Source organism: Diceros bicornis, chromosome 18 (assembly GCF_020826845.1).
Source record: "Diceros bicornis minor isolate mBicDic1 chromosome 18, mDicBic1.mat.cur, whole genome shotgun sequence".
NCBI classification, from domain to species: Eukaryota; Metazoa; Chordata; class Mammalia; order Perissodactyla; family Rhinocerotidae; genus Diceros; species Diceros bicornis.
Window position 1 is genome coordinate 35,885,836 of NC_080757.1, and position 24,676 is coordinate 35,910,511.

Here is a 24,676-nt window from a genome sequence, read left to right on the forward strand (position 1 = left end):
GGCCACTGCACGGAAGAGCACTAGCCTGGGAGGCAGGAGACTGGGACTGTTGCCCCAGATCCATTCATTCAGGCAATACATATTCACAAAGGTTTACCACATGCCTACACAGTGCCAAGTGTTAGGATCCAGAAATGTGGAGGATAAGGCCTCTGTCCTCACGCCACTCATAAAGTGGCCCAGAGAACTCTGTGGTCCACCAGAAGATTCCCTGTCTGGGTTTTAGTTTCCCCATCTGCTAAATGAGGGGCAGGTTCTACCAGCTCTGACCTGTGGAGGCATAGTGCATCTGCTCCTGTGCTGGAGACGAGAGGGCCCGGGGAGGGGGGCATGTGACAAGGACACTAGTTGCTGACGTTTTCTAGGGCAGAGAGGACAGCTAGGGCTGGCCCTGGGAGAAGAGTGTCTGCACGCCTGACCTCCTCTGCTCAGGGAAGGGTCACAGAGGCAGGCAGGGTTAGCATGCCAGCCTGGGCTTGGGGCCTAGAGACCTCTGCCCTACCGAGGTGAACTGGATATTGATGGGGTCATGGCAGGACAGGAACTGCTGGGAGTGCCGGAGCTGGGCCAGATGCTGCTCTGTGCTGCCAGCTGCCACCACCTCATCCAGGAGCAGGGTCCCTGGCAGAGAGGCATCCACCGAGATGACTGTGGTTAGATCTGGAAGCCTGGTGGTAGGGGGGATGGGGAGAGTCAGGGGCTGAGGGAAGGCTCAGGGAGACACCAGCCTCATCCCTGGGGGTGGGTAGGAGATGAGGGGGCCAGGATGCTGCACGATGCACCCTTCCCAACCCAGGACACCCCCACCTCTGACTCTTCAAGGCCCCTGGCTCGGCCTTCTCCAACTCTGGACAGATCTGCTTCAGGATGTCGTAGTATTGCTGGGTCTTGAATTGCTTGGGGAACACAAGGGCTTTGCAGCCCACCTGTGGAAGGGGAGCCCCCCTGCCCTCAGTCAGCAGGAAGCCCCAGACTGGGGATCTGGTGGAGTCCACACTAACAGTTGCTCTCTCTCACACACGTGCACCACTGCCCTGACACACACATGCACTACCCGCTAACATACACACACCAACTCACTCACATGCCCCACCCCCAGGACACACACACACACACATGCCACCCCCAATACACACACAAGCCTTGTGTCTGCCCAACTACTCTCTCCTTCCACCCACCCACAGCCTGAGGAAGGTATAGACTCTGGGGGTCGCCCACCTGTGCATGCCCTCCCCACTGTCAGACCTCAGTGACAATCAGACACCCCCTGAGCCTGGCACCAGTTGGGCCCCTCCCCTAGGAGTGAGTCCTACCTTCTTGAGGGCATACTCCAGCTCCATAGACTGGTAGGCTGGGTTCACAGACACCTGGTGGAGACAGCAAGGGTATGTCAGTGTCCTGGGCAGACTCTGTTCCTCTCACTGCCCCTCCACCCTCAGGAGGCACATAAACATGGTGTAGACAGAGGCAGTGCCCTCCAACTCTGGGCCTCCTTGGTGGGCTTCAGGGGAAAACACTACCTGGTCTGAAACCAGCCAGGCCCTGGTTTGGTTCTAGGGCCAAGGGGCTGGGAGCTCCCCCTGAATGATGTCCCCTCCACATACCCAGCTGTGCCAGGCAAGCCCCTCCTCACCAGAATGATGCCCGCCTGGGCAGAGGCCAGCTGCATGAGCACCCATGCGTAGGAGTTGGGTCCCCACATGCCCAGCCGGTCACCCTTGCACAGGCCGATATTCAGGAGCCCAGAAGCAGCTTTGTCCACCTGGTGTAAACCGACGGGGCACAAATGGATGAGATGCAGGCAAGCAGGAAAGGGCCCATGATTCCCACCTCAGCCCTTGGCCCAGGGGTTCATTCACATCTGAACCACCTGGGAGCAAGGGACAGGCAGATTCCCAGGCCTCAGGGGATCTGGAGCGAGGCCTGGGAATCTGCATAGTTAACAAGTGCCCTAGGAGCACCTGATGCAGGAAGCATCCAGGCCATCTCTGCCTCAACCCTGTCCCCTTCTCCTGACATCCCTGGGGTTCTCAGGCAGCCCCAGCACCCTGCCCCACAGCCAGATGCCGCTCTCATGGCTCCACCCAGCCAGGGCAGCCTGGGAGCTGGCAACTGCCCACTTTGAGGATTCAAGATCAGGACCCACCTCCTCCTTGAGCTGGGCAAAGGTCTTCCGGACGTTGTCATGGAGGACGACCAAGGCCTCTCGGTCCGGGAACTTCTGTGCTGTGGCATCCAGGCACCGCCCTATGGTCTCATTGATAAGATGCAATCTGGTACCGCCCTGGATGTAGCTGCAGCCTCCAATGGGCAGGGGGGCGGTGTGATCCGCCTCTACAGAACTGTAGGGAGAGGGGCATGGGGTTGACTGCACCAGGCCAGGCCTCCCTGGCACCAAGGCCCTGGCACACCCAGCTGGGAGGTAGGCTGCTTACAATGTGTTAGGGACCACTCCCGAAACAGTCCGACCCCACCCCATCCCCAGGAACCATGGTCCTTTAACTTAGGGGCTGCTTCACCCTTGGGAGATCCAAACCCTGAGGCTGACTTCCTGTCCTTAATCAGAGAGAAGGTTCTTTTCCCAACCTACGCCCCAGTTTCCACTCCGTGCTAGCAGCCTGGAGCCTGGAAAGGGAAACTGAGGTAAATCACACTGCTATGACTCAACAGAGAGGTGGCCTAGGAGGGCTAGGAACGGCGTCATCCTAGACACTGCTCCCTCCTGATGAAAAGGCCTCTGGGTATTTGTCAAAACCCACAGAATAGTCCAACACAAGGACTAAACCTTAATGTAAACTAGGGACCATAGTCAATAATAATGTATCAGTACTCGTTCACCAATTTGTAACATGTATCACACTATTGCAAGATGTTAATAATAAGGGAAACTGTGCCTGGGGTGGGGTGGGTATATGGAACTCTACGTACTGTCTGCTCAGTTATTCTGTAACTCTAAAACTGTACTAAAAAAAAACAGTCTGTTAATTGCTAAAAAAACAAAAACAAGAACAGGTACCCGGAAGTCCAAGTATCACAAGCTTAGGCCTGCGTGTGCTCACTGGCCCACCCTGGGTGAGAGCCTAGGTAGAACTGTAACAGGTCTCAGGCCCTGTTCCCATCAGAGGGCATGCTCCAGGTTCCAGGACTTCCAGGCCACCACTGGATGGTGTGGGCCTGAGAGCCAATCCTGATTCAATTCTGCAGCTACCTGTGCTAAAAAGACCACATCTGTCTTTTGTTGATTGACTGCTTATGGCTTGTGGGGGAGAATTTCTGGGAAGTGCAAGGCACGAGGGAGAAAAACTGTGTTCTCCTGTAAATGGGAGAGGAGGCCATTGCCATCTCACGGGAGGGTGAGTGAGGATGCAGGCTGCTGGGGAGGCTGCTCTGACTTGGACTGCAGAGCGGGAGCCTGGGAGGGCAATGAGTCACACAGTGGGGACTGCTGAAGCTCTGTGGGGAGGAGCGAGCACTAGGCTGGGGCTGGGGGTCTGAGGTCTCATCCCAGGTGTGCTGCAGCCTGGGTGGGTGACTGTCAAAGACTCCTTTGGTGTCCCGTGTCACGTCTCCTCAGCACATCCCTGGTTTCAGCTGCTGGGACAGTTCTGGGGTCTGTCTGCTCAGGAACTTCCTCAAGTCTCCCCTTCTTCAGCTGGACAGTTCTGAGAGGCATCTGTACCTTCTCAGAGGTCCTGTTGGGTAAAACCTGGTTGCCTGGGCGATGACTTCAACAACACACCCTCTATTGGCTTCTCTTCCTGTCTCCTCTCCCCACTCCCCACTCCCCCTTCTTACGATCACAAATAAACCATCTGCACCGACCATCTGCAAGGAACCACCTTGTTCTGGGGGAAATCCAAATTAAGACACAAGATTTCTCCTCTCTAGGCCTCAGCTGCCCCACCTATAAAGACTGGGGACTGGATCAGTGGTTGTTCTCAAGCGGATGTTATCTAAATTACCTGGGCAGTCTTCTCAAAGGGTTGTAGTGAGCCACCTAAGCCAGGTGGTTCCTGCAAGTGTGCCGGGCCAGAAACCAGCCAAGAATCGCAGGGCTCTAAGGTCCTGTGAGCCCCCACTCCCTGGTATCCGTAGGTTGACAAACCTAAGGAACTGCTGAGGTAGTTCCTGGTGGTCATCGTGATACCCCTCAAGAGAGGTGTACCCCAAATCCCTACCTCGCAGACATACTGTAGAGGGATCCATTTTTGCCCACTGGGAAACGATACGCTCTTTTCTTTGGGTTTGCGAAAGGGATAGTTGCAAGAGCAAAAGCATGTGGAGAAGAAAGCCAGCACAGAGGACAGTAGGGAGAGACAGAGACAGGAAGACACATGACAGACTTAGTCTTCAGGTTGTTGAATCCCTAGACCCAGCCACATAGTAAGTCTACCTACCTCTGGACTTTTCACTGTCAAAAGCCAATAAATTCTCTCTTTAAATTTAAACCAGTTTGGGGGAAAAAAAAATAGCCAAACTCCATTTGCAACAAGATGAGCCTGAAGGACATTATGCTAAGTGAAATAAGCCAGGCACAGAAAGACAAATATTGCGTGATCTCACTTATATGTGGGATCTAAAATTTACCTAATTAATGAAAGCCAGTTTGAGTTGGGTTTCTGTTACTTACGGGTGAATCCTAACTCTACCTACATTGTCCACATGCAGTGGATGACCAGGGCCCTTAAAGGCCTGGAGGGCCACCTCCCACAGCCCAGCATCTGGATTAGGAGGCAGCAAAGTGCAAATCTCAGCCAGTTTAATGGTTTTGTTGTCAACAAAGCATTAAAGGTGGGTGGTTCTGCCTCACAACAGACATCCTCCTATTCTCACAATGACCTGGAGTCCTATTTGGTTTGGAACCTGATTTTCTGCTGACTCACCATGGTTTTCAGACTGGACAGTGGCCTCTTGGAAAGTCTAGTTGGCAAATCAACAGATTGATTGATGTGCCAAAAAAAAAAAAAAATCCAGTCCGATGGTCACACGTGTTATCTGCTTTATCTTCACAGCAGCTCTGATAGGTGCTGTGACAGCCCCAAATGCCCCTTCTTCCTTTTTTTTTTTTTTTTTGGTGAGGAAGAGTGGCCCTGAACTAACATCTGTTGCCAGTCTTCCTCTTTTTGCTTGAGGAAGATTGTCGCTGAGCTAACATCTGTGCCAGTCTTCCTCTATTTTGTATGTGGGATGCCACCACAGCATGGCTTGACAAGCGGTATGTAGGTCCATGCCTGTGATCAGAACCCACGAACCCCGGGCCACCAAACTGGAGAGCACGAATTTAACCACTATGCCACTGGGCCTGCCCCCCTTCTTCCTTAATAACACATCCTCAGATGTTTAGCTGGCCACATTTCCAAGCTTCCCAGCAGGTGGTCTGGCCCAAAGGTGAAGTTCTGGCAGATAGGATTTAAGGGGAGGTACTGTGTGCGACTTCTGAGGAGAATCCTTAAGGGGAAAGGGCATCTTTTTTTTCCTCCCTGCTGGCTGGAATGCTGCCTGCGACAGGAAAAGAATGGCAGCCATCTTGGGCCACATGGTGAGCTTGGGCACCGCAGAGCAACAAGACAGAGGGGCCTGGAGCCTGGCAGCAAGATGTACCATGCCAGCCACGGACTGGCTGTCTCCCAGAAAAAGAAACTCCCATCTCCCTTTTTTTTTTGTGTGTGAGGAAGATCAGCCCTGAGCTAACATCCATGCCAATCCTCCTCTTTTTGCTGAGGAAGACTGGCCCTGGGCTAACATCCGTGCCCATCTTCCTCCTCTTTATGTGGGACGCCGCCACAGCATGGCCTGACAAGTAGTGCATCGGTGCGTGCCCGGGATCCCAACCCGGGCTGCCAGCAGCGGAGCGCACGCACTTTACTGCTGCGCCACGGGGCCGGCCCCTCCCATCACCTTTAAACCACAGTGAGAGTGGGTTTCTCTGATATACACTAAGCTAATCCTAAAAAATACAGGTGGGAATTATGAACTCTCATTCTACAGGTAAGGAAACTGAAGTGCAAGGAGACCAAGAGGACTGCCTGGCTGGTAAATAGCTGAGCCTGAAGTGGAGAATCCAGTGTAACTAGGGCAACGTTCCACCATGCCTGCCTACACCCCACCAGGATCTGGTGAGAAAGGGGTGGGATGGGTAATTCTGTTTGGGCTATGGATTTATCCCCTATCTGATCACCAGAGATTGTCTAATCTCAATTTTATTTTTCTCACAATTGTTTACTAACTGAACCCAAGAAACTGGGACTAGGGTAAGGCAGGGTTGAGGTGAAAACAGGTGGCTCCTCCAAAGGCCTTAAGATTTCTAGCAACTCCAATCAATGCAATTTGCTCATAAACTTAAGAACCGCCCATCATTTCCAAAGCCCAAGCACAAACAACTGATTTTACCTCCCTCGTTCCGTGAACACACCCCAAAAGCTATGGGCAAAAAGGACGGCCACTTCTTTTTCTATTCTTAAAGTGGCAAATATGCCCTTTAAACCTGAGAAAGCAAGAAAGAGATTTGGTTTGAGGAAAAGTTTTCTGTTTGTTTGTTTAAATGTGGGTGGGAAGCTTAAAGAGTTGGAGGAGCACGAGCAGTCCCAGTTGCTCCTAATTCAAAGAATTAAAGTAAACACTGAGTAAAGCTGTCAGCTATTTGGATTGGGCATCGTAAACTGCAGGGCTGCAGGTTGGAGCGAGGCTCCAGGTGGGACTGAAGCTAAGCAAACGAGTCAGGTGGGAGTTGTGAGGGACCAGGAGACAAAGCAGAGCCTCACCTAAAGGTGCCCCCGGTGACTTGGCACGTGTGAGAATTCAGACCCAGATCTGCTGCCACATCTGATTTCATAAGAGAAGTCAGGAAACAAAGGACTTTTTAATTATTTTAAGAATTCTCTTGACTTCATTTTTGGCAACTAATGTGTTCACTGTTTTTATGTAGAGCCTCACAGGGCCTGGAATGTAAGAGTGCTCAATTGAATGACCAAATGAATGAATCATAAATAATGCACATAACAACCCAATTAAAAAATGAGCAAAGGACTTGAATAGACGTTTTTTCCAAAGAAGATCTATGAATGGCCAACAAGCATGAGAAATGCAAATTAAAACCACAATGAGATGCCACTTCAAACCCACTAGGAAAGCTATAATCAAAAAAAACCAAAATAACAAGTATTGGCGAGCATGTGGAGAAATTGGAACTCTTGTGCTTTGCTGGTGGGAAAGTAAAATGGCGCAGCCACTGTGGAAAACAGCCTGGCAGTTCTCCAATAAGTTAAACATAGAATTACCACATCACCCAGCAATTCCACTCGTTGGTACATACTCAAACGAATTGAAAACAGATGCTCAAACAAAGACTTGTACACGAATGTTCCTAGCAGCACAATTTATAGTAGCAAAAAGGTGAAAACAACCCAAATGTCCAGCAATGGAGAAATGGATAAACAAAATGTGGAATATCCATACAATGGGATATTATTTGGCCATGCGAAGGAATTAAGTATTGATACATTTGTGAAAATAAATAAAGGAAACTTCATTTAAAATGGACTTGGGAAGCCCTGAAGGGGGAACTCTCACACACATACCACTTGTTGCAGCTGCATAACCAGCAGTAAGAAAGAAGATAAGAATTATTTTGACAAGGGAGGACATTAATCCCATGGGAATTTCATCTCCTGCTTTTCAGAAAAAGAAGGAAGATTCCTCTCTGCCCCAGCAACAACACACTAACCACAGCTTGTAGCCAGTGAGAAACCGCCATAACTTGAACTCTTGTTCTTCTCCAAGGAACTTTTGTTCAAAACAACCTTCCCCAATTTCCTCCTGCAACCTCATAAAACCTGACCTTCCCTTTGTCTCTCCGGACTTGCCTATGGTTCACCATAGCTTGCATGTCTCAAATTGCAATTCCTCTGCCATTCCTGAAGAAACCCATTTTGCCGGTAAAATAACTTGCTGTTTTCTTTTTAAGTCGACACATTCTACAACATGGATGAACCTTGAAAACATGGTAAGTGAAAGAAGCCAGACACAGAAAGCCACATATTGTATAATTCCATTTATATGAAATGTCGAGAATAGGCAAATCTATAGAGACAGAAAGTAGATTAAGCAGTTGCTTAGGGCTAGGGGGATGGGAGGAGAGAGAGGTGACAGCTAAGAGTATGGGGCTTCTCTTTGAGGTGATGAAAATGTTCTAAAGTTGACTGTGGTGATGGTTGTACCTATCCATGAATATACTGAAAACTATTGGGTTGTACACTTTTAAAAACAACGCACATAATTCCACTCCTAGGTATATATACAACAGAAATCATATGCGTGCTCACCGAAAGACAGGTATGAGGATATTATTATGTCCATACTATTCATATTATCTCCAATATGGAAACACCCCAAATACTCATCAACAGCAGAACAGATAGATAAATGGTGATTTATTATTTGCAATGTTATACAGCAATGAGAGCAAATGAACTACGGCTACACCCAACGATATGAATGAAACTCACTAAAAAAGTGTTAAATGAAAGAAGCCAGATTGAAAAAGGTATATACTGTCTGATTCCATTTATATGTACAAAACAGGCAAAACTAACCTATGCTGTTAGAAAGATAAAAGCAGCACATTATCACTTCTGTGCAAAATACATACATTAATAAATAACGCTGGGCAAGCCAAGAAAACACATCTATTTGTGATCTCTGTCTTAGAAATTACTCAAGAAAAAATTTCCATTTTGAACATGGCAGGATTTTCCTGCGAGTTTCAATAAATGACAAAGCAGTGTATGTGCCCTCTGTACGGTTCATGGCACTCTGTGCCTGTTGGCTCAACCAATCTGTTTTGTACATGGACGCACATTCTTCAGGTTCAGGGGCACAGAGCAGCTTATGACACTTTGCTTATTGTTTAGAATATGGCTTATTAGAGCAAGACTTTGGTCCAGAAGGCAACTCTCAACCGGAATACTGCTCCATCAGGAAACTAGAATCCACCTGATAATGATCTGCTTTACAATGTAATTTCCAGAGTGTCTGTAGAGACTATTTTTTTTAATTGAGGTAACATTGGTTTATAATGTAAAGACTTTTAATGACAAGTTGAGAGTGTCATGATTCTGGTTTATGAAAAAGATGGGCCCTTTCACTGGGGAAGAGCAGAGATGGGTAGGTCTCCCCCAGGGTATGTGAACTGAAGAAAGAAAGGGAACATTGAGCACCTCCTCTGTAATGCTGTCATGCAGCTTTTCTCAGGCAAATCATCCTGAACGCTTTTATCCCTGTCTTACAAACGGAGAAAATTGAGACAGAGACGTTAAGCAACTTGTTCAAGATATTGCAATAAAAATTGATTAAAATGGCTTTGTCATTTGATCACAAACAGCTTTCCAGTGAAACAGACCAAGTGACGCTGACACATAAAACACTAATAACCGAATCTGCCCCAAAGTCACAGAAGGAAGATAAATGACCAGTAGCACAGGAAAAGAGGTCCATGTCACAAATCAAAGCAAAACAACCAGGAGGTATTTGGTCCCTGGAAGATCAGCAAAGATGATCTTATGATATTATGATGTCTGAAATCTATTTTCAAATGGTGGCAAAAAAGTGTGTGTGTGTGCATCTGCAGAGAGAGAAAGGGTAGGGGTGGAGGAGACCTCCTCTCTGACTCTTTAGCAGCTGATATTTCCAACTCAATCTTTTCGGTCATTCTTCTGGTTTATTATGCCACTGGGCCACACAGCTGTTATTCCAAAAATCCTATATATATTGGAAGTAATTAAATCTGTCTAATACTGTAATAAATGAAAAGTCACTACAAGGGAAAATATAACAAATCAGTAATCTTCTGCCCAAACCAAAGATTGCTGTCTTTCTAGAGGAGTCCACAGCTAATTTCAAATTCCATGACAGGTATTCTTGTCAAAGAGTACTCATAGGCATAGATGTTAGCGCAGAGCCTGTCTTCCTCAGCAAAAAGAGGAGGATTAGCACGGATGTTAGCTTAGGGCTGATCTTCGTCACACATACAAAAAAAAGTACTCATAGGCAATACTGGGAAGCAGTTCCAGTTAAATCAGAGTTCATCCTTGCCAGCACAACGAGTTTGTGGTATCCTTGGCTTTGTGCAATCAGTAAGAGAGCTTATCGTAGAATAAGGAGGAAGGAGGATTCAGCAGAGAGCACCTGGATTATAAGGCTGCCCTCAATATTGCCTAAAGCCCCCCAGCCAAAGAGGATTAATAAAATGGCTATTAATTTCAACATAAAAACAACGATCGATAATACAGAAAGTTGGCAAGGATGTGGAGAAATGGGCCAGAGTGTAAACTGGTGCAAGATTTTTAGAGGATATTAAGTACAGAAGTCAGGAAGCCTCTGAAGCTTATGCTTCCATACCCCTCACCCCACCCTAGTTCTGGGAGTTCCTGGGAATTGGAGACAGGAGGCTGATTGCAAATCAAGAAGCATTTATAGGGGCTGGCCTGGTGGCGAAGTGGTTAAGATCGTGCGCTCCGCTTCGGCAGCCTGGGACTCACAGGTTCGGATCCCCGGCGTGGACCGACACACCGCTTGCCAAGCCATGCTGTGGCGAGGTCCCATATAAAGTAGAGGAGATGGGCACGGCTGTTATCCCAGGGCCAATCTTCCTCAGCAAAAAGAGAAGGATTGGCAACAGATGTTAGCTCAGGGCTGCTCTACCTCACACACACACACACACACAAAAAAAAAAACAAAAAGAAGCATGTATATGTCAGCATTTCTGGCAAAATGCCCAAGAAATCTCGTAAGAAAAGGAACTGAATCTTCAAAGCCCCAGCAATTTGTAGCAAATTCTTTTCTTACTCTAAATTAATATTCAATTTGTGCTGTTTGGTATTTATAATTTTGTATTCTTTTTTATAAAGAGGGTGTCCCAAATTGTATAAGCTTCAGAACCCCCAAATCTGGATCCCTTCTGATTTAGTAACATCTATTAATGTTTGAATATGCATACGTTTTAACCAGCAATTCTACTTTTAGGAATCTATCCTAAAAAATGAGAAACAAAAAAACTAACAAATGCCCAAGGTACGAATAAGAACATTAACTGCTGCTTAGCAAAGAATTGAGAAAAAAACTTTATAAGTAAAGGATTAGATAACTCAATTGTGGGGCATCTATTCAATGGAACACTATGACATTAAAAAAAATGAAGACACTCTATATTTTTAACGATATGGAAAATGTCTAATATATTTTAGGTGAAAAAGCACATTTCAGGATAATGTGAACTGACATTCATTGGTGTATCCTCACGCCAGCTCTCTTCTAAACATTCCATACACATGATCTCTTGTGATCTTCATAATCACTTCCTGACCAGGATGCACACCCACTTTACAGATGAGGGAATGAGGCTCAAAGAAATGCAGGTAAGTGGCTAAGCTGGGATTCAAACCCAGGACTCGCACTTCCAAGGTCTCAATACAATAAAAAATGAGTCTTTGTAGAGCCTTATGGCTTAAAAAGGGCTTCCACGTGTATGTCATATGATCCTCACTCAGTCTTGGACCATCTATGAGAAGGATTATTCCTTCTCATGGATGAAGAAGGAAGAGGTTAGTTTTCTCTTTTGTGTGTGTGTGAGGAAGATCAGCCTTGAGCTAACATCAGGTGCCAATCCTCCTGTTTTTGCTGAGGAAGACTGGCCCTGGGCTAACACCTGTGCCCATCTTCCTCCGCTTTATATGGGACACCGCCACAGCATGGCTTGACAAGCGGTGTGTCAGTGCGCGTCCGGGATCCGAACCTGGGCCACCAGCAGCGGAGCGCGCACTTAACCGCTATGCCCCAGGGCCGGCCCCAAGAGGTTCGTTTTCTTAAGGTTCCCAATCTGGTGAGTGGCAACCCTGGACCCCTGCCTGCGTGCACTGCTCTTTACACTGCAACCTGTCCATAACCTCTCCGGGAGTCCTGCGGAGGCTGGAGCAGCAAACCTGAGGCTGAAGGGCCCTCTGAGTGCCATGGGCCCACAGAGAACCACCCTCACTCGGCCCCCCACCTCTCGCCCTCAAGCACACGCTGGCTCTCTTCAGGGATTTACTTGTGGTATCCGATTCATCTTCTTTGCTGCCTCTGATATCACTGTCCTATTCTCATGGTTCCAGCTCACCTCTCCTGGCACCAACCACATGGCTTTGTACCCTAACTGCACAGCCTTCTGGTCGCACCAACCTGGAAAGCCTTGTGCCCCAGCGTTGGGCCCCGTCCTGGAAGACTAGCCTTCCAGCAGGACCTATACAGCAAACATGGGCTGGCTGGTTCCTGTGGAAAATTTTGTGACATTCCAGGTCTGGTGACTAAAGTCAGGGCTAGAGGCTGCTCTAGGCACCAAGGTCAGGCTGAGACGACAGGCAGAGCTGGGCCTGGAGGAGCCATTGACGGGAGGTAGGGAGACCTCAACGCTGAGCAAACAGGTCTGCAGGATCTACCTGGAGGAGAAGCTGTTTGTTTAGCTACCTGTTACATACTACCTGCTGGGTGAAGGTGCCTGGGACCTGGGCCAGAGGCTTGAGGGTGAGCTCTGCCTCTGCTGGAGACTGAAATTCTCCAGGTCCTCGGCAAGGCCTCTTAATCCTTTCAGAAGCCACCAGGCAGGGAGGATGACTAGATGTGAGGGCCCCATAGAACTGCAGGAACATGTCCCATGCTGAGGCTAACCACAGCTCCCCTGTGGTGCCATGCCAGCCACCAGCAAGAAGGCTTTAGAAAGGAAATTGGAAGCAACAGCCTGCTTTTGTTCTAAGTCATGAATTGGCCTCTGCCCCTCCCGCTACAGCCATTGGATGCCAGGCTGCTCCCCAGGCCCTAAGGAAAATATAAATCACCAACAAAGCTAAAAGACAAGCAACTGCCAGGGTTTACAAATTTTATTTTCTATATAAGAGACCAAGGGGCCAGCGGCTGGCTTAGTGATTAAGTGCGCGCGCTCCGCTACTGGCGGCCCGGGGTTCAGATCCCGGGTGTGCACCGACTCACTGCTTCTCCGGCCATGCTGAGGCTGCGTCCCACATACAGCAACTAGAAAGATGTGCAGCTATAACATACAACTATCTACTGGGGCTTTGGGGGAAAAATAAATAAATAAAAATTAAAACAAAAAAGAGACCAAGCATTAGTATTTAGCCTGTATTTAGAAAAAACAAACCCACAAATTAATAAGGACAAATAATCTAACACAATAAATGGGCACAGAATATGAACAGAATATTCACAGGAGATGTTTCAAAAGATGCCCAATCTTACTGGTAATCAGGGAAATATAAGTTCAAACCACAATAAGATACCTTTTTACCCCCACCAGAGTGGCAAACATTTATGGTTCAGCAATACTAAGTACACGCGAGGATGTGGGGAAACGGTGACTTGGATGCTACTGGGAGTTAGAGCGGCACAGCCCCTCTAGGGCAATTTCTAGAAAAGCTGAAAATGTCAACCCCTTAACATAGCACTTGCACTGCCAGAGACCCAGTCATACAAAGGACTACTATACAGAAGGTTAAACAAATAATCTAGATCTATAGGTGTCAGTGCAAATAGATCTCAAAAACATACTGTTGAGTGAAAAAAGAAGGGCACTAGGATACTATTTTTGCTAAAATTAGGAAATCATAGTAAGTATCTTTATGGATACAAAAAATAGGAAAACTAAGAGCACTTATTACTTGCATGACATGATTCTAAGTGCTTTGCAAATGATACAATATACTGTTTATGGATCCAGAGACATATTAAAAGCAAAAAATATGAGGCTGGCCTGGTGGCGTAGCGGTTAAGTTCACGCTCTCCGCTTCAGTGGCCCAGGGTTTGCAGTTCCGGATCCCAGGCGTGGACCTACACACCACTTATCAAGCCATGTGTAGAGGAAGATGGGCACAGATGTTAGCCCAGGGACAATCTTCCTCAGCAAAAAAAAAAAGCAAAAAATATGCTCTGACACAATATACATTAAATTTACAACAGTAGCTCTCTCTGGTGAGGGATGGGTTAGAGGAGAGATATAAAAGGGACTTCAACTTGATCCATAATGTTTTATTTCTTTTATTGATAATTTTCTGTATCAAGTATGGCTATATTTTAATTTGGAGTAGTAGGTACACAGGTGTTTGTTATTTTATCATGGGATTGTGTTTAAAATTATTTTCCATACGAATTTTTTTTTTTGCTGAGGAAGATTTTTTTTTTTCACGTGAGGAAGATCAGCCCTGAGCTAACATCTGCCAATCCTCCTCTTTTTGCTGAGGAAGACTGGCCCTGGGTTAACATCTGTGCCCATCTTCTTCCACTTTAGATGGGATGCTGCCACAGCATAGCCTGACAAGCAGTGCATTGGTGTGTGCCTGAGATCTAAATCTGGACCACCAGCAGCAGAGTGCTCACACTTAACTGCTACGCCATGGGGCCGGCCCTGCTGAGGAAGATTTGCCCTGAGCTAACATCTGCGCCAATCTGCCTCTATTTTGTATGTGTGTCACTGCCCACAGCATGGCCACTGATGAGTGGTGTAGGTCCATGCCCAGGAACCGAACCCAGGTTGCCGAAGCAGAGCACACTGAACTTAACCACTAGGCCACAGGGCTGGCCCCCCATACGAAATTTTAAGAGGAAAAATACAAGAGGCCTGATGATCTCCTAAGAAGGGTACCTAAAATATTTAAAAGGTGGAGCAACTTCCTGGCATGGACAGAATGAGACCCACAGGACCTGTCATGTGAAGTGCTAGGGCAAGACTAACATTTATCCAATGAGGAAGAGCCCCAGTCTGTCCATGAAGTTCACGTGCTGTGCTCATAGGCAAGCCTCAGTCCTCAGTCAACATGTTCACTCTTGTGTGAGACACAGTTCTAGTTAAATGTGCCAATGAATCTCCTAGCTCATGGCAGATGAGAGGCAGGCTCTCCTCGTGCATCTCCCTTACACATCACCCCAAGATTCATTATCCAACATTCCATTCTTCCAGCCTGTGCATCACTCACCAATCCACACACCATGGGGCTGCATCCTCTCGGGGCGGGGAGCTCCTTTCCCTAATTCACACAAAGATACTAGGCTGGTGGTCAACCCGGGAGCAGCCCCTGATATGGGAGTAGAGATGGTAGATTCTTGGGCAGGAAGGGACAACTTAGAACCTGTAGTAGTCATTTTATCCTGAAATAAAGTCATAATTTTTATGTACCTGCACAGATCGGTGACACATTTATACCAGCTACAACACACAACTATTGTTCAAGAAAATGAAGGTGCTGTTGTGACAAATAAAATCCAAAGAAGAGCACTACCAAATGGTCATTTTCTTAATTGATGGCTTTTTTTTTTTCTGAGGAAGATTGGCCCTGGGCTAACATCTGTGCCCATCTTCCTCTATTTTATATGTGTGACACCTGCCACCGCATGGCTTGATAAGTGGTGTGTAGGTCCATGCCTGGGATCTGAACCTGTGAACCCTGGGCCACTGAAGAAGAGCGCATGAACTTAACCACTATGCCACCGGGCCAGCCCCTGATGGCCATTTTAATGAACAGTGGCCACCAAGAGCACAAGACTATGATGTTGAAAAAGGTCCTCAGCCAAAAAAAAAAGAATTTTGACCTAAGTCTCTTAGAAAAATAAAGTAACTCAAAATCACAGATCTTACATGTAAAACATAAAACTAAAAAACATTAAAAAAAAACATGAGAGAAAATCTTTAGGATCTAGGGTGTTAGATGTAATACTACAAGCATGATCCATAAACTTGATAAACTGGACCTCATCAAAATTGCAAATTTTTGCTCTGTGAAAGACCTTGTTAAGAGGACGAAAAGATAAGCTATAGAATGGGAGAAAATATTTGCAAATCACATATCTGATAAAGGACTGGTATCTGGCATACACGAAGAACACTGAAAACTCAACACTAAAAAAACAAACAGCCCAACTAGAAAATGGGCAAAAGACATGAAGAGATGTTTCACTGAAGAAGATATACAGATGGCAAATAAGCATGTGAAAAGATATCAACATCATTAGCCATTAGGGAAATGCATATTAAAACCACAGTAAGATATCACTATACACCTATAAGAAAGGCAAAAATAAAAAATGGTGACAATACCCAATGCTGGCAAAAATGCTGGATCACTCATACATTGGTGGTGGGAATATGAAAGGGTAAAGTCATTCTGGAAAACAGGCAGTTTCTTTAACTAAACGTGAAACTACCATATGAGCCAGCAATTGCACGTCTGGGCAACTATCCCAGAGAAATGAAGAATTATGTTTCCGGAGAAATCAAGACCTATCTTCACACAAAAACCTATACACGAATGCTTATAGCAGTCTTATTTGAAAAAACTGGAAACAACCCAACTTCTGTGGGTGAATGGTTAAACCAACTGTATATCCACATCAAGGATATGACTCATCTTATACTATACTATTTAGCAATTAAAAAATGGAACTGTTGATACACAAAACAACCTGCATGAATCTCCAGAGAATTATGTTGAGGGAAAAAAACCAGTCCCAAAAGGTTGCATACTCTTTGACTCTATTTACATTACATCTTGAAATTACAAAATCATATAAATAGAGAACAGATTACCGATTGCTAGAGGTTAAGGAAGAGGTGGAGGTAGGAGAAAAATGGGTGTGGCTATGAAAGGGAAACTTGAAGGATCCTTGGGGTGATGGGAATGTTCTGTATTTTGATTGTATCAATGTCAATATCCTGGTTGTGACACTGTACTACAGTTTTGCAAGATGTTACCATTAGGAGAAACTGGATAAAGGATATATGGGATCTCGTTGTGTTATTTCTTAAAACTGCATGTGAATGTACAATTGAAAATGAAAAGTTTAGTTACAAAAAATGTCCTTAGAGGGGCCGGCCTGGTGGTGTAGTGGTTAAGTTCGCGTGCTCCACTTCAGGGGCCTGGGGTTGGCAGGTTCAGATCCCGGGCGCAGACCTACGCACTGCTTATCGAGCCATGCTGTGGCGGGCATCCCACCTATAAAGTAGAGGAAGATGGGCATGGATGTTAGCCCAGGGCCAATCTTCCTCAGCAAAAAGAGGAGGATTGGCAACAGATGTTAGCTCAGTGCTAATCTTCCTCACCAAAAAAAAAAAAAATTATTAGGGCCAGTCTGGTGGCGTAGTGGTTAAGTTCACGCACTCTGCTTCGGCAGCCCAGGGTTCACAGGTTTGGATCCTGGGCACGGACCTACGCACCACTTATCAAGCCATGCTGTGGCAGGTGTCCCCCATATAAAGTAGAGGAAGATGGACACAGATGTTAGCCTAGGACGAATCTTCCTCAGCAAAAAGAAAAAAGAGGAGGATTGGCAATGGATGTTAGCTCAGGGCTAAACTTCCTCACCAAAAAAAAAAAAAAAGGCCTTAGATTATATAATATTAGGAACCACAAGGTGTAACCAGGCTGCCCAGTTCAGCAGGCCTTGAAGCCACACTGTCCCCACCGCTCTCTGCTGGGATGGCCCCTTGACACATTTGTAAGATCTACTCTCGGCCCCCACTTCTCAGCTTGCCTTTCTGCTGCCACATCCAAGAGGTGAAATATTGGACAGGAGGGATCACGTCCTTTTCCCCATGGTTATCAAGGAAAGCTATACTGTTTAACGTATAACACACACTTTCACGAATTCTTGTCAGAGTTAATGAGTTGTGCCTCCCAAAGCATCCCTTGGTTTTTGAGCAAAAGAAGCCAGACACAAAAGTATATAATCTAAGATTCAAGAAGAGGCAAAATTAACCTATGGAGATTAGAAATCAGAATAGTGGTAGCCTCTGGTTGGGGAAGGGAACTGACTGGAAAGAGGCATGAGAGAAATTTCTAGAGCTATGCTGTCAATACGGTATCCACTAGTCAGGTGTGGCTGTAGAACAATTGTAATATGGCTAGTCTGAATTGAGTGTTCTGTAAGTGTTAAATACGTACCAGCTTTGGAAGACTTTAAGAAAAAAATGTAAAATATCTCATTAACAACTTTTATAAGATTGATCACATGCTGAAATGATATTTGGCTATACTAAGTTAAAGAAAATATATCATTAAAATCATTGTCGTCTGTTTCTTGTTATTTTTTTAATATGACTACTAGAAAACTTAAAATTACATATGTGGCTCACATTATATTTCTATTGAACAGCGCTGTTTAGAGTGATGGACAAGTTCTATCTGTTGAGGTGTTGAGTAACGGGCGTATATATTTGTTAAAATTTATCAAACTATAGACTTAAGATTTGTGCATTTTTTATTTATTTTTTTTAAGAGATAATTAGGTGCTTTTTTTCCCTGGGAAAGATTTGCCCTGAGCTAACATCTGTTGCCAATCTTCATCTCTCTCTTTTATTTTTCCTCCCCAAAGCCCCAGTACATAGTTGTATACTCTAGTTGTAAGTCCTTCTGGTTCTTCCATGTGAGCCACCACCACAGCATGGCTACTGACAGATGAGTGGCGTGGTTCCACGCCCAGGAACCAAACCTGGGCTGCCGAAGCAGAGCACGCGAACCTTTAACCACTAGGCCATCAGGGCTGGCTCAAGATTTGTGCATTTTAATATATGTAATTATACCATTAAGCCCCATGATCTTTCCACCATGCAACATAACCTTCCTGAAGGAGTCTACAACCTACAAAGGACACAACGACAAAGAGCTCCCCAGTGGGGAGAGCTACAATAAAGATTCAAGCAAGGTACTCTATATTGGTGGAAGCTTCCATTTTTAGCATCTCAAAACCACTGGTGTATGTGTGTTTGTGTGTATGTAGAGAAAGTATGCAAGAAATAATTATTTGAGTCTAGCAAACTCTAGAAGACAGAGGACATTTCTGAAAGCATGAAATACTTGGGGTTGGCAGGCATCCATGCTGCAGGTTTTCCCTTGGGCCACTTGAGCCCCTGGGGAAAGCACACAGGAGTCAGGGGTAGAGGGTGATTCTGAGCACTTGCGCCTGAGGGTCAAAACCCTCGATGTTCTCTGTTTACTCACAGAGGACTAGAGAGAAGACAGAGTGTGGGAAGGTTAGGAGGAGTTAATAAATGTTCAAGTACAGTCAGACTCCATATAAGTATGAAGGCTTCATCCTTCAACCACAGCCCTCTGGGATTCAGGAATCAGGCTCAAAACCCAGCCTCCTTAGGAATCACAGAATGTCTACAGAAATGCAGAATGCTTCTCAGCGGAGTGGCCTATTCTACAAAGAAACCAAGGTCCAGAGAGGTTGAATGACTTACCCTAAAGCCCTACTGAGTTAGAAGTGGTAGGGCTGGGACTAGCTTTCCTGTCATCTGACTCCCAAATGGAGAAACACACTCATGCCAACGAGATTCACAAAACATGATTTCTAAGCTAGAAACATAACCTGTTTATTTCCCAAGGGAGAGGCACCTGGCAGAATTGTTGGTACCTGTCATTTATCAGGACACTCCTCTAGCAAGGCCCACTTAAGAGATGAAATTACATGCTGTACTTTGGTTCGTTCACTATATGATCAGCAAAAAAAAAAAAAAAAAAAAAAAAAAGCAGCCCTTTATCTCAACAGTCAGTATAAGCACAGGCCTGTCGATACCTCCAGGTCCAGCTGAGTTCAGGCAATTGCCCCTGCCGGAACTGTCTCCCTCCTACTCTCCAGACAAGGCTACTAAAATGTAGGGCTTGGGGTCACGGCAGGAATGTGCAAAGCCATTGTTACACAAGCACTACTCACATAATAGCTCATTATTAAAATGGGTTGAAAATTTCCTGGGCACCAGGCTGTGGGTTAAGAATTTTCTTGTGTGACCTCCTTTAACAACCCTCACAACACAATTTACACATGAGAAAAGTCAAGTTCAACTTAGTCCCAAAGCTATTAGCTAGAAAGTGGTTAATTTGAACCCAGACTGTCTGGCTCCAAAGTTTTTGTCTACAGACTGAATAAAGAAAATAATGGGGGAGATTAGGAGGGCTTCATACCATCCTAAAGGGTTCAAAAGAATTCAAGCACAAGCAAGATTTTGTACAAATATAGGCTTCATACTTCAGATCAGGCTCAAACCCCAGCCTCTTCAGGGCGTCTTCTCTAATCCCACTCCCACCAATCAGATTCTTCCCTGCTTTCATTCACATTCTCCACGGTACAACACCCTTTCTGCTTTGAATTGGTGAGTCTACAGTCTTCCCCTGTAGATCCTTTTTAGGCAAAGAACTCAGTGAAAACAAATTCATCCATCTTTGTATCCCCCACTGCACCCTCTACAGTAGATTGCACGCCTATTATGTGCAAGGCAGGAAAGGTAACTAATACCAATTTGTACCATTCACTGAATACAACATCCAAGTTTATGGTTTATTTTCTAGTGTTACGTTTAGACTGGAGGATCCTCTATGTAATGCGTAGGGATATCATTACCAAATCACTTATTAATCATCTTTGGGGGATTAAAGGAAGAGTCTATTTTTTGTAATGATTAGTTTCCACCCAAAATACTTCCTGGCTTAATACAATCTTCTCATATAGAGACAGCATTTTAGAGTTTCCGATACTGGTCCCACCTGATTACAGCCATCCCCCTGGAGGGTGGTCCATAAAGCCCACTCACCCCTCAGCCCCCACCATCAGCCAGCATCTAGTCACTGGATCCCCAGCTCTGAGCATCACATCCAATTCTGAGGGGCTTAAGCCACTGTTCTCTCTGTCTTTCACAGCTTCAAGTGCTCCCAACACCCTGGATGTAGCTGCCTCGCAGGCAGTCCCAGGCCAGCTTTAGAGGTCTGGAGGAAGCCTGCTCATCTCAGGTTCATCAAGGAGTCAGCATTGGATTCCCCCCTCCAAGGCTCCCTGAAGCCCCAGACTAGCCCATCCACCTTCCTTGGGGAAAGGGAAGTGTGGCCAAGGGGAAGGAGTTGGTGGTTCAGGACACCTGGAGAGCAACGGACAGCTTCTTTCCTTCTGGGGAAAAAGGCTCTGGACAGCCGTGACTTTGTTGGAGAGGGGAGTGTCCAGCAGGTCGAAGGACTGGACTTATGGCTGGGCAGAGGCTACCATCTTGGCAACTGGCCAAGATAGAGAACCAGGTGCAAGAAAGAGGCCACTGAGGAGAGGATCCTCTCCCACTTTCAGATCAGCAGTAAGTCCTACCCAGACACCATTTGAAGGTTCTCAGGGAACAGTCCTGCCCAAAAGGAAAGCCCGAGAAGAACAAGCCTCTGTCAATCTAGCAAGCAGGTAGCATTAGTAACACTCACCAGGCTCAGAGGCAAGGTAAGGTACTTAAGGTCATGCATCGAGTAGCTGGAGGAGCCAGGGCTGTGACCCAAGGCAGTCTGGTTTCAAAGTTCTTGCTCTTTCCTAACAGGCAAAACTGGGGATCTGACAAATAACAGGCCTGGGGTGTTGGGCAGCAGGAAAGCAGGCTATATGTGACCAGATCAGAAAGAGCAGAGGACAGAAGTCCAGGAGCTTTCCACACCATAGCACTTGGAACACTGAGTAGCGACCACCTTGACTCATCTTTTCCCCACTAGACTACAAAGTCCTGGAGGACTGGGTTCTATGGCTTCTATAACCACAGCACCCACCAGGTGCTTGACACGACATATGTTCTGGGGAATGTCTGTTGAATGCTTGAGATTCTTGAGGGTTTCTGAAGGGGAAAGTAGGAGCGACATGAGGCCAAACTACCATAGTCAGCAGGTAACGGTTCAAGCACAAGAAATGGAAGGAATTACGCCAAATGCTCAGGAAATCTTATCTCTCTGGACATATGGATCTCTTCCTGACACAGAGCCAGACTTTCTCTGAAGCCTGCTGCCCCTATTATGAGGTTGCAGGCCTGTAGCAGGTAAGGAACCTGTTTTGTTTCTACACAAAGAAGTCAAAGTTCAGGCATGTTGCCATGTGGCCAGAGGTAGCCAGATTTAGCATCATGAAACATGTACACTTTTGGGGGTAACTTTCCTTAGAGCCCTCACAGTCTAAGGGGGCCTCCAGGAGTCCAGAGGTAGGGCTTGGAGGCTAGGGGGTAGCAACGGCAGAGCTTGCCTAGGAGGCACTGGGAAGTAGCAAGTGACAGAGCTAGAAGAGAACCCAGCTCTCTTCATCAGAATCCCATCTACTGATCAGCCTTCAGCCATTGGATTTTCCCAGAAAACTAGGCACAGCAATCTTAAAGCATTGCATGCTTTCTAGTTTTCAGGAACCAGCAAGTTCAAAACATCGCGATCTTGGAGTTCTAGCCAAAAGAGGAGTTTGCATCTCCCGCCAACTCCCCACAACCAATTTATTATTATTTTTTAACCAAACAGTTTTCTCATTTGAGAAGTCTCTTTGGCTTCTCCTCACTTTTCCGTCCCCAGGCCCACACCTCACCTGGTGTCCAAAAACCATATCCTGACCCCAGACTTAGTACCTGGCCCAGCTGTGCGGCAGGGCAGGCTCAGCGGTGCGCAGGCCTCCCCTCTGCTGGGTGCTGAAGATAACAACCACCACTGCAAACATCAGAGGGAGTTCGGCCCTGCTCAACCAACACACTTTCGTATTTGCAAACTTACCGGAAGGCAGCCTTACTTATTACACCGCTACAGAGGCAGCATAGCTGCTGGGAAGGCATCCTCCGCCAGCCGGCCCCCATCCCACCCTTTGCACCGAGGACAGGAGAAAACAGGCCCAGTAGGTAGCAAGGAGCAAAAGCAGTGTTTGTCAGCAGCTGGTGAGGAGAGGGGAGACTGCTGAGCTTAGTGGCCTGGAAAGGGGCAAGACAGGGCTGAAGATCCCCAAGTTCATCCCTGAAGTTTATCCAGCTCAGAGGCAGTGTCCTGGGGACAGAGCCCAGGCCTTGCCCCTGCCCCTCCCCCTCAAACTAGACTGCTAAAGGCCCACACTCCTGGCCCTCTGTGTGCCCATGAAGGGAAGAATCTAGAGTCCTAGACCAGAACCCGCACTCAGCGCAGGGTCACTGCCAGCCCCCAGCCGCAGCCCCAATCTGTGCGGGCCAGGCCAGCATTTCCTGTTGCCTAGGTGCTAGACGCGGGGTACCGACTCCCCAGCGGGAGCCATCCAGAGGTGTGGCAGCCGCGGGCCTCCCAGCCCAAGAGGGATCGGCCCCCAGCGAAGCTCTGCAGGACCCCCAAGACCCCCTCTCGGGGAACTGGCCCGTCCCCTCTCTTCCCCGGGCCGCATACCTGAGGGGACGGACGCCCTGCCACCTCGCTTCCTGCCAACCCCGGGAGAGGACGGCCCGGGGCCCCAGCACCCCCGGGCTCCCGGCGCACAGCCTCCCGAGGCGCAGCATCCCGACGCAGACAGCCATGGCTCGCTAGGCCCCGCGTCCTGGCCCGAATAAACTTTTGAAGTGAGCCGAGGCGGGGCGAGAGCGGAGCAGGCGGGGAGGCGGGGAGGGTCGCCTCTGCCTATGGGGTGCGGAGGACTCGGTCTCGGCGGGGCGGGGCGGGGCGGGGTGAGGGGTGGAGGAAGCGACTCCGCGCTAGGCCACCTTCCCCTCGGACCCGCGGCCCTCCCCCTCCCACCCTCGTAGAATTGCCCTGGTTTCCCATGGGATCTGAAGGCTCCGGCCGCAGTCCAAGGCAGGTCCCCCTCCCAACCACCAGGAGCCTGGGTTTGGGGGCGCAAGAGCTTGTTGATTTCATAGAGGGGGTGCTAGCGGTGCGCGAATGCGGGGCGGGCGGCGAGGCCCAGACGCGTCCAACCTCTGAGCCCGGTTTAGCGCACGGGTCACGTGCTGGCCCCCCGGGTTGCGAGCCCGAGGCCAAGGGAGCCGGCGCTAAGCGCCCCTGAGTACTGCCAGCTGGAGCAGACGGCGAGTTGGGGGTGGGGAGACAGCCGGGACAAAGGGTGCAGCAGGGGAGCCTTCTCGGGGCCCGCGGGGGCAGGCCGAGTCCCGGCTGCGGCCAGACGTCAGCTTGAGAAGGGACGCCAGTTAGGTACCCCTATCTCCCACGCGGCAGCGTCCCATCAGTCCGCCTGGGCCTCTGCCTTGACCCGCCATGCACCGTAAGGTGGCGCCAGGGATTAGAACCTGTGTTTCTCATCCCGCATCTGCCCTCCCTAGCTCTGGGCCGGGTCCCGTGCGCTGCCCTGAACGCGAAAAAAGCGACCTTACGGGAGGCTCCGCGCACCATCCTTCTCACTCTCACTCCAGTCCCTCCTTATGGTCCCTAAGGTGCTAAGACCTAGGCAGAGCTGCAGGATGACTGACTACCCATCTCTGGTCCTGGCAGGAAAAGGTGGCACTGGGCACATGTGCCAGATCACATGGTCTCACTCTAGTCTTGACCCTTTGTCCAGAGGAGGAGGGGGAGATCAATGGGGGATAGGCCCTGGCAGGTCACCTCTCCTGACCCAGAGGTGGTGATGTAGGCTGGGCTGGGTAGAAGGGGTGGCTAAGGGTGGGGCCTGGCCTGAGAAGAACTTTGCCTTTATCTGGGAACTCGGGCTCAATTGAGGTCATGAGGAGACTCTGCTGCTCCTCTTTATGATCCTAAGAGTGAGTTCGGATCACCCTGAAACCCTGGCTCCTGGGGAGGCTTTCCACACTTCAAATTGTGTGCTGATAGGGCAAGAAAGAAGACAAAGGAACAGAGAGATTATGAGGAGCTGGGCTCGCGAGGGCATGCCTTCCGAGTTAGACTAACTC

The 24,676-nt window shown here is 47.8% G+C and overlaps 1 protein-coding gene across 3 annotated transcripts in view; it reads right to left on the reverse strand.

Annotated features, from left to right (window-relative positions):
- Positions 1-24,223, reverse strand: part of ACSF2 (acyl-CoA synthetase family member 2) — a 35,116-nt gene extending 10,893 nt beyond the window's left edge. The window contains exons 1-6 of one of the 3 annotated variants that reach the window (XM_058560695.1): positions 24,143-24,223; positions 2,147-2,342; positions 1,634-1,762; positions 1,314-1,367; positions 808-926; positions 503-668 (exon numbers count right to left, since the gene is read on the reverse strand). In XM_058560695.1, coding sequence (XP_058416678.1) covers positions 503-668; positions 808-926; positions 1,314-1,367; positions 1,634-1,702 — 408 coding nt within the window. In that variant the 5' untranslated portion in view covers positions 1,703-1,762; positions 2,147-2,342; positions 24,143-24,223. Of the gene's footprint in view, positions 1-502; positions 669-807; positions 927-1,313; positions 1,368-1,633; positions 1,763-2,146; positions 2,343-23,204; positions 23,370-24,142 lie in introns of those variants that run through there. The other 2 variants (XM_058560693.1, XM_058560694.1) reach the window with 2 other exon arrangements.
- Positions 24,224-24,676: the final 453 nt, after the last annotated feature.